Source organism: Gadus chalcogrammus, chromosome 8 (assembly GCF_026213295.1).
Source record: "Gadus chalcogrammus isolate NIFS_2021 chromosome 8, NIFS_Gcha_1.0, whole genome shotgun sequence".
NCBI lineage: Eukaryota > Metazoa > Chordata > Actinopteri > Gadiformes > Gadidae > Gadus > Gadus chalcogrammus.
The window spans coordinates 339,285-349,863 of NC_079419.1; the positions used below are offsets into that span (position 1 = coordinate 339,285).

Consider the following 10,579-nt stretch of genomic DNA (forward strand, 5'->3'; position numbering starts at 1 on the left):
TCCTCCTCCGCCTCCCCACCCCTCCCCCCCTCCACTCCTCCTCCCCCCCCCTCCTCCTCCTCCTCACATTGCATTAACATTCAGACCATGGAGAAGTCAACTTGTTCCCAACACCACAGCTCCTTTGTTGAGTCTTGGACTGAAGGATAAACCAAAAGAACACAGATTTCCTTTAATAATAAATGTATATAAATATGTATATACAGTATGTTCTTTTACATGAAATATGCACACAGCTGATAAAGCTCTGTTTCCTTGACACAATAGAGACCGTCTCCATCTATTTACTTTCAACAGGCCAGAGATTGCTCCTTCAATGGGTGAAATGTTGATGGTTGGGTGTCATGAAACTAAGAAGTGGAACAAAGTTATAGAAAATGCACATAGATGTTGTGTATCTATTCATAATGAAGAATGATTTATTAGTAGTTTGAAAGTGAATACAGTCGTTTGAAAGGTTACTAAGGTGATGTGAATAGATGCTACGGTAGTTGGATATGTAACTACCCTAGTTTGAAAGTTGCCAGAGTAGTTTTAGAAGTTAGTAAAATTGATAGAAAAGGTTATGACGTTAGTTGTATATGTTACTACCGCAGTTTGACAGTGACTCTTGTGCTTTGATCATTAGCGCAGAGCTTTGATAAGTTGTCCGCTTTGATTTGCCGCACTGGTTCGACAGTTACCACGATCTGTAGCTGGGTGGGACGCCAGATCTCCAGTGGTCCGCTCACATTGATTACAACCATTGGCTGAGCCTGAAACCGTATCTGTGTGAAGGAACACAGTTGGAATATGCTCTGCATTTAGCTCCGAGAGAACATCTGTGTGTGTCTGAAAGCCCCCCCAGCAGCGTGCCCGCAGCTCGAGGGCCGGGCGACATCAGCCTCCTGCTAATCCTGTGATCAGCCCCCGTGATCCTATCAGGGCTGCACTGAGCAGGTTGACCCAGTAGGTCGACCCAGGCACACTACTGGCTACCAGACACACCCGGGTACATGTTCATCGAGCACACACACACACACACACACACACACACACACATGCACACACTCATAAGAACATTAACACAAATGCATGCACGCAAAACATTAGCACACACACGCACACATAAACACAAACTCCCAAGCACACATTCATACATAAAGATAGGCACACACACACACATATATATATTAATATAATATAAACACAAACAAACGTACACACACACACAGACTGACACACACACAGACTGACACACACACAGACTGACACACACACAGACTGACACACACACAGACTGACACACACACAGACTGACACACACACACAGACTGACACACACACTCTGAACCACAAACACACAGACAGAGTGCTGGGACTTGAATAGTCGGAATGCTCCAGACAGACAGACAGCTCTGCCACCGAACCAGAGACGGCCACATGGGGCCTCACCGTGCCCCAGCCTGCACCCCCGCACCCCCGCACCCAAGACAGTCATCTGAACCCCCGCAACCCTTCAACCCCCCCCACACCGTCTGCTGGCTGAGGGCAGGGAGGGGGGCTTGTAAAAGTGTTGCAAGGGGTCACAGGGTCATATACCCAGAAGTCAAGAGGGTACATTCTGACTCTGTGGGTGTGGGGTGAGGGGGAGAGGGGGGAGGGGGGAGGGGAGAGGGGGGGGTAGTTTGGGCAGTAGCCCATGACATGCCCAGACGTGTAGCAACCAGAGAGAGAGAGGAGGGGTGCAGGCATGGCATCGTACAGACACGCACACGCACCCACACCCACGCGCACGCACACGCACACGCACACACACACACACACACACACACACACACACACACACACACACACACACACACACACACACACACACACACACATAAAAACAAACAAGCAGCATGCTGGCATACTGCGATGCAACGCGAAGAGCCGTAGCACGGGGCGGGCTGCCTGGGCCTGCCCAACCCGCCCCCCCCACACGGCCCCCCCACAGGACGGCCTCCAGACCAACAGGTGATCTGTTGGCCCGGGCAGGGCTTGGGTTGCTGGGTCCAACCCCGAGCGTTGGCATGCATCCTCCAGGCTCTGGGTGAAGTGTCACCTGAAAGGCCTCAATAGTAAATAGAATCAACCGTGCATGTGGATTCTGATTGATAGATATGATTGGACATGGGGTAATGCAATTTAGTAGTCTATTTTTTACTTTCCAGTGATTTTAATTAGCAGTCTCATCCTTTTGTATTAGGTTTATTAATAGGCTAATCCAATTAGTGTCAATGTGGTAGTAAAATGTAATTTATAATTGGTAATATAATATAATTCAATATTATATTTAATACAACGTAACGAATGTTACGTAGTATTGTTCTCTCCGTGTAACTGAAACTTGAACTTAACTCGTTATGCCTCAGTCACTATTACACTATACATTTGTGTTGTCGGAAGATTTAAGCTTTTCTATAAATAAAGATGATAAACAGGCACATATTCTTATGGAGATTAATAGAAAGATATACCGATCTCTTTGTCCCAGTTCTAGCGTATACACATACTTCCAAACACTAGAGATGTGTTCCAAGATATATAGTATATGACTGTATCCAAGTGTTAACAAGGGAGACCATGTCACTGTGGCCCACGCATGTAATAATAAGCGCCATATTCAAGTCGTGCTTGTAGTTTCAATATTTTCATGGCAGCAAACAGGTGGCAGGAGGAGCGCGTCGTCTTTACTGAAACAGTAGTGCAACATAGCCGAGGCCGGTATCTGGGGTTTTCCTCTTCGGGTCAGAGAGGTTTCGTCTGGTCATCCACAAAGGGCGATCGGAGGTGGACATAAAGGCCGTGTTTCACTCTCTCTCCCCCTCCCTCCTTCCCTAAACTTCAGCTGGTGTGCACAAGGACTCGGGCTGGTGACATTACAGCATAACGTCGCTCTGGCAAGCCGAGCGAACAAACACCAATCTGCGAATAGCGATTTCGAGTAACGTTAATACATCGACGATGTCACTAGTCCTACGCAAATGGAACAAACAACAACGCACGTACAACACCCAAATAACAACCGTAGGCTTAAACGACTCCTTAATTATTCCATTTATTTTTTGGCGTGTCACCACTACACAGAAAAAAAACATAACGTTGTACGCCCTACGTACTACAGCACTGCTATTGACCCACACAGTGCGACATTACGAAGATCATACAGCTGTAAATGATCCGAGGAAGGGGCGACCCGGGCAGCCGTTGTTGCTGCAGAACATGTTGAACAAGCTCGGCGAGATGCTTCCCTGTCACACCACAGAGCACGAGCGCTTCACCTCAGACCATGCAAAACTGCATGACGTCATTTTATTGTAACCTATTCATAACCAAAGAAAAATATAAAAAAAGGGGATAGATTAGCAGAGTGATTCTCAGCACAAAGCCAGAACCTGTATTCCACAACACAGGGCACATATTGATAGTAAATTCATTAGGGGACAGGATATTGTTATAATTATTCTTCTTATTATTATTACTATTCTTATAATTATTATTACTATTCTTCGTATTGTTGTTGTTGTTGATGTTGATGTTGTTGTAACGTATCATTATTTGGGCCCCGATTTCTTCATTCATGCAAATGAAATAGTTCAGCAGCTTCATAGCTGCTGAACGGAGTTGAATGAAACGCCAGTGAACGTACCATTGCATTATGGTGGAGATGCGTGTTATACTTGCATCTAAATCGTTTATCAACTCTTTATATCGTTTTAATTATTAAAAAAACATTATTTATTAATGTTCATACGATCATATGTTGGACCATTCATTGATATGTATGGCAATAGTTCGTAAAATACGCAAATGTAACCCCCCCCTCTAGAGCAGGTATTTTGGACCATCCCAAGACGACGTTGGTACAGCCCTTTAAAGTCACTTCAGTTCCGAGATGAGGTAGGAGCGAGCAGTGCCGCGCGTAGCACCAGAAGACACGGCACGAAATGTATAATTTCTTCTGCAACTCGTTATGAACAATAGTTTAAATGTTTAAAGAAACCGTGTGGGGTTTGGATTTGGAACGACGTCCATTCTTGCCGACGATGCGTATGGCTCCCAAGTTCGTGGCGTCTACGATTTTTACAAAAGTACCCTGACTTGGACGTTCGACAAAATACATTTTTTGGCGAAACGTGAGAACAACGCGGAATAATCTCTGATAACGGAATGGTTATTTCTCTTGGAGGTGTATTCTACATCGAAATGGATCAAGCACCTCCAGGTAAGGTTATGCCTGCTATTTACAATAGCTCAAAGAGGACACATATTTCTTTCTGTGCAAATGCTCTTTGGCTATCATGTTATTAATGTGACAAAGCTGTCAATTAACTAATATGCAGTAATAGGTTCAAAACGTTATAAAGCTGGTACTCATCGCTGCGTTCCCTAGTGGCATTGCCCGGGCATGCAAAGAGCAATTCACTTGCCGATTACGTAATACCCTTTCGTCAGGCGCAGTGCTGGCTCTTTTCTTTGTCCCGTCGGATCTGAAAAACTTGTGGCAATTGTATAACATTTCTGCCTTTTTTATGAAGCCTCTTCAAACATTCCGAGTCATCTACAAGTTGCTTTATGTGGACCAAGCTGTGGAAGGTGCATTAATAAATGCCGCATGAAACGAGTGCTTTGTTCTCTGCTGCAGCCGACCGTGGATAATTTGAATGCGCTTTGAAAGTAGGCTACTGGCAACTAGACTAGACAGCTTGTCTCATGACTTACTGTGACATTTAGCATATTGTAACATTTCCCTTGTGTGAAGACAAAAAACATACTAGATGAATCGCAAAAAACGATCCCAGTGATATTCTTTTATAGACTTCGTTGTGACAATCACAATGGTGATTGACAACTGTCGATTGGACAGCCGATATTCATTTCATATTAATGGAATTGACTATTTTCGCCTATCAGATAACTTCTCGATATTGAATAATGCTTGAGTTTTTTTCTTTGTGGATTTTCTGAGACTTTAATTTTCGGAGGGGGATGGGGGTAGGAGAGCAGAAGGAATTCTGCTGAGTGGAGGACTCTGGCTTTAGTTCAGTACCTCCTTCGTGCTGTTGCACCTGCCTTTTGTTTATTTTAAGGGTCATAAAAAGCATAGAGCGGATGGAGCGAGAAACCCACATTTTCTTCTCTCCGGTGGTTCTCGGGCTGCTCTATGAAAGGCACTTTTGTCCTGCAGTGAAATATATCGCCGTTCACCTCCTTGATGCGGTTTGTCCTTTCATTTTCTGGAAAACGGTCAGCCTGTTCGAGGAAAAATATTGCTCTTTTAGAGTTAACTGAGAAAAAAAGACTTCCAAGCACTTGTGTGGTGTGAAAAGGTTTTATGAATGTGTAACTACTAGCCCTACTGAAAATGCATATTTGACGTTTTAAATGTCAAATGGTGAGGAAGAGCCAAAATGGAACATAATAGTCAATTACACAGTATTTAGTAAGTTATTAATTCTTTACAATGATACAGACACTTAATTGACATTTTGTGGGCAGTAATGCCTGTTGGAAACATGCCTGGGCATGTTTCCAACAGGCATCTCTAGAGATTGTGACATGTCTTGTCAAACTGCTTGCTACAATCAGCAGGGTGGTAAGGAAAGCAAATAGTGTAATCCACAACGGGCAATCATGGACACACACACACACACACACACACACACACACACACACACACACACACACACACACACACACACACACACACACACACACACACACACACACACACACACACACACACACACACACAAACACACCTGCTTTTGTATCCACAGAGCATCCACACAATGGCAGGGGTCATGTTTGCATAATCTAACTCATGCAAACGGATCAATGTATTTCAATTTCGGAGCGCTTTCGCCGAGACTGTGGTCTAAATCTTTCCCGTTCCTTCCTCTCCTCCTCCTGGCTCCTCAGCTCTGCCCCCCCGGGCCACCAAGCCTGCGCCCTCCACCATGAACAACAACGGCTCCCCCCCCCCAGAGCACCCCCTGGCCGACGCCGAGTGGTACTGGGGTGACATCACCAGGTTAGTCTGACCACCCGACCGGTTTCGACTCGTTCACGCGCCGACCGCCTCTTCCTAACTTCTGGGCTCTCGGCTCGGTTGATTGGATCGTGATCGTCGTTCTCTTCTTCTCAGGGACGAGGTGAACGAGATGCTACGCGACAGCCCCGATGGGTCCTTTATGGTCCGGGACGCCTCGACAAAGATTCAAGGAGAATTCACGCTAACCTTGAGGTGAGCCCAACTTAAAAATAAAATATAAACTGACACACACACACACACACACACACACACACACACACACACACACACACACACACACACACACACACGGTACAGCCTGTACGCACTCTTTGTTTGCATTGATCTCATTTCATCTTATTGACTGGCCTGTCCCAGGAAGGACGGCCACAACAAGCTGATAAAGATCCACCACCGCGATGGGAAGTACGGTTTCTCCGACCCGCTGACCTTTGGCTCGGTGGTGGAGCTCATCTGGCACTACCAGAACCACCCGCTGGTGGAGTACAACGCCATGCTGGACCTGACGCTCACGCACGCTGTCTCGCGCCTCCAGCAGGTCAGCTGACCGCCCGGCCGCCGCACCCCCCACCTCTCAGAGCCGTTCCCTTTGTTGTTGTGCTTTTCAATGTATTCATCGTTACTATTCCTATCTTCTAAGGACCAGCTAGCGAAGGAGGACAGCGTTGACGTCGCCGGAAGGAAACTCAAGGAGTATCACTGCCAGTACCAAGAGAAATCTAAAGAGTTCGACCGTCTCTATGAAGCGTTCACCAAGACCTCACAGGTACATCGGTGATTGTGGTACAGCGCTTCACTCTTCAGCTGTTCCTGCCAGCATGCTAGGTCAATGGCTGAAAGCTCTCCAAAATGTGCCCATTTGGTTGACGAACGATGTGACCCATGGCAGGAGATCCAGATGAAGAGAACAGCGATCGAGGCCTTCAACGAGACCATGATGATCTTCCAGGAGCAGTGCCGGGAACAGGAGCGTTACGGCGAGGAGTTTGAACGCAACAGCCAGTTGGAAGGAGACGAGAAGGACCTGGAGAGGTAAAAAAAAGAAATAGCAGCTTCCGTGATTGTTATTTAATTTGCGATCTACTGTCGTCCGTGGAGAAATGCTGGCCCCGAACCTCACAGTGTTTACTTTCCTCATCCTTTGCGATTAGCTTCCTGATCAACTACGAGAAGCTCAAGCACCGATTGGTGGAGATCTACGACAGCAAGGTGCACCTGGAGGACGACCTGAGGACGCAGGTGGAAGACTACCGGGAGACCGACAGGAGGATCAACGGCCTGAGGCCAGACCTCATCCAGCTCCGCAACATCAGAGACCAATATCTCAAGTGAGTAGTAAATCTCTGGTGTCTCAGGAAGTCGTGGCGGAGGTGTGGAGCACGGTCTGACACCGCCTCCTGCTTCTAGCACTCGTGGTGATTGAACGGAGCGCATTCATAAAACATGATCAAGAGGAAGGGCTCCTTTGGAGATTGTTCCTCGAGTCGTGACCCTTTTTTCCACTGACCTTATCTTACCTCTATTTTTTGACAGTTGGTTGAATCACAAAGGAGTCCGCCAGAAAAGGATTAATACCTGGTTGGGGATACAGAGCAACAGCCTTGACGAGTAAGTGAACCTCTCCAGAAATCCGGTACCAGGACATTAGGCTATAAACGTCCAAATAAAAGTTTTCCGCCGCAATTCTCCGCCATGCCTCATTGGTTACGTCTCCTCTCTCCTCCCAGTACGTACGTGTTGAAAGGGGACGGGGGGTCCCTGCCTCACCAGGACGAGACCAGCTGGTTTGTTGGCGAGATGAGCAGAACGCAGGCAGAGGAGATGCTCCAAGGCAAGGCTTCCGGAACCTTCCTGATCCGCGAGAGCAGCAAACAGGGATGCTACGCGTGCTCCGTTGTGTGAGTATCTCACTCCTAAAATATCCCAACTTCATGATAATATATGTAGCGGGGCTGACGAACAAAACGACCTCAAACAGGCTATAACCATCCAACCCAACGGGCTGCATTAAGTCGGCTCGACTGTTACAGTGCTCGCCTTCCAATCCTTGGGTTGCCAGTTCGAGCCCCAGATGCGTCAGAGAAAAATAATATCTGATGTTTTACAACAGCCCTATCACATGCTCAGGTAGAACATTTGAAAGGGAAAGCTGAAGGTTTCCTCTTCCACTTCGCTCATCTTCCTTCCTCCCTCCCTCCCTCCAGTGTGAACGAGGAGGTGAAGCACTGCATGATCTACAGTACACCCCACGGCTACGGCTTCGCCGAGCCCTACGACGTCCACTGCTCGCTCAGGGACGTCGTGCTGCACTACCGCCTCAACTCGCTCGCACAACACAACGACGCCCTGGATGTCCGGCTGACGCACCCGGTGCACGCCTCCTCGCCCTCGCTGCCCTCGCTGCCCTCGCTGCCCGCGCCGACCACCGTGACCATGGCGGTGGACGATCACGCCAACACAGAGGAGTCACACAAACTCTTACTGACTCCCAAACACACGCTGGCCCTGCCGCTGGCCGCGCCCGAGATGTAGCGGCCCGGCGGCGGCGGGGGGGAGGACCACGGTGATGATTATACTAAAGGACATGTTTACTGTATCCCGGGGAGACGAGGTGCATTGTTCGCTGAGAGGAAGGACGTGAGATTTGCACTAGAGCGATGACAGCGGGACGGGTGATTGGCTGTTCACAGATTGAAGTGGGACCGGAACTTGAATGTCAGTTTTAAAAACGTTTTGGTTTTTCCGTTTTCTTTTTTTCTAACCTGTTTATTTTCCTTTCTTTTTTTTTTTTTATAATGTTTTTTTTCGTTTTGTACTTCATATATTAGTGTTCGGACATCTTTGAGATTGGGTTGTTAAGGATGAGTTGCTAGACCTTCTGATGGCTTCAAATTATTACAAAACAGATGTGGTGAAGATACCTTGCCCTTTTTGAATTGGGTGGAATAAGAACAGTGTGCAATTGACATATTAAGTTGCTACTTTGTGGGTTTGTTATAGTTTTAAAATGGTGCTGTATTAAGGGGGATTATTGTCACATAGGTCAATTGGACCAAATTGTTTTGGGGTAAAAGCCACACGTGAATATATAATTATGGTGCATCTTGAATTTTCTTTCATTTGAATTTTCTTTTTTCGAACGATGGATAGTTATGTAGCATTAATATCCTGTACTATACCATTGTAAAAGCATCTACTCAATGTTATATCCATTGACCAAAGCACTTATTAGTGAACAACCTACATCCCTGTTAAAGAGTGACATTAGTTTAGGGAGGGGTCGTGGGAGTACACGCGCTGATGTGCTGAACAAATCATAATCTGAAGTACTGTATGTTATATTCTGTTACTCAAAGAAGTATAAGCTTTTTGTATTCTATATCTATATTTTCTATACACGCCACAGAAGATAAAAAGCTTGACTAAAGTGCAATCCAACAGTATTTCTATTGTTGCAGTGTAATGATGACGATGATGATGGTGAAGGTAAAGCTGTTCATGAGAGGCTAGCATTTGCCACAAAAAAAATGCACTCTCTCTTTCGGTGGCAATCGGTGTGATTTGACCTCCTGGTGGCTTGTGTAATTGGACAGAGGTGCGGACGCGATCCCGCCTCCATTACTTGAACTGTGGCATTGCAAGGATCGATGAATGTGTTTTCATGACGTGCAGCCCACATAGCTTAAGGGGAACAGAATCCATGTTGAACTGGGGACATTTTTGGAGGACAAAAGCTCGCCTGTGAGAAGAAACTGTTCGACTTGTTTTTTTGGGAAGCTCGTCTCTCGATGGAGGCTGTAGCCTCACGGTGAAGAAAGAAGAAAAGAAAACTAATCTCTCGACTGGAGCATTGAGAAGTCCTCGTGGGGAGAAGCCAGGCGATATGTGTTTCTGACCCTTTTCTCGCTGAAGACAATAAACTGACAGGGGTTTTGTCAACTTAACTCACTGTGTTGTCTCATTCTTTAAGATCTCATCACGCATTTATTAAGCTACCACCAAGTGCATATCACTACCATAATCCTGCCATAAGAGGGATTTTTGTATTTTAAGTTTTCCAACCTGAACCATTATGTATAGTTCAGTCCCAGTTTGATGGCTCCAGGGGCAAATGTCTGTTTGTGACGTAGCAGGGACTATTTATACAATTGAGATAATGATTGGTTATCCCAGATCGACCATCTGCGAGCCATTGTACTGCCAATAGTCAGCTCCACCAGCTAACTAGGGGCACCTGGGGACAGACGAGCAGATGGAAGAGAAAGCTGACGGCACATTGAGCAGATTTAGATGCTGGAAGCCTTGTTTTGTTCTTGCTTTCTTCTTACATTGATATGGGGGCCAGTGCCAGGTGTATTAAAAATGTAATTTAGTTAAATTTATGTGACACAGCTTAACACCTCAAACACGCCCAAAAAGTATTATCCCAACTGTGAAGGAGACGGCTCAATGAAGCTGGAACCACACCGGAGAATTTAAGATTGGTCACCCATAACTTTA

The 10,579-nt window shown here is 46.3% G+C and overlaps 1 protein-coding gene across 1 annotated transcript; it reads left to right on the forward strand.

Annotated features, from left to right (window-relative positions):
• The first annotated feature begins 3,917 nt into the window (after positions 1-3,917).
• On the forward strand, positions 3,918-10,040 carry LOC130387418 (phosphatidylinositol 3-kinase regulatory subunit gamma-like). Its single transcript, XM_056596476.1, has 10 exons — positions 3,918-4,249; positions 5,947-6,058; positions 6,173-6,271; positions 6,437-6,617; positions 6,720-6,845; positions 6,969-7,111; positions 7,231-7,407; positions 7,613-7,687; positions 7,807-7,977; positions 8,284-10,040. The coding sequence occupies exons 1-10, from the start codon at positions 4,195-4,197 to the stop codon at positions 8,609-8,611; spliced, it is 1,467 nt and encodes a 488-aa protein (XP_056452451.1). The 5' UTR covers positions 3,918-4,194; the 3' UTR covers positions 8,612-10,040.
• The last annotated feature ends 539 nt before the right edge of the window (positions 10,041-10,579 follow it).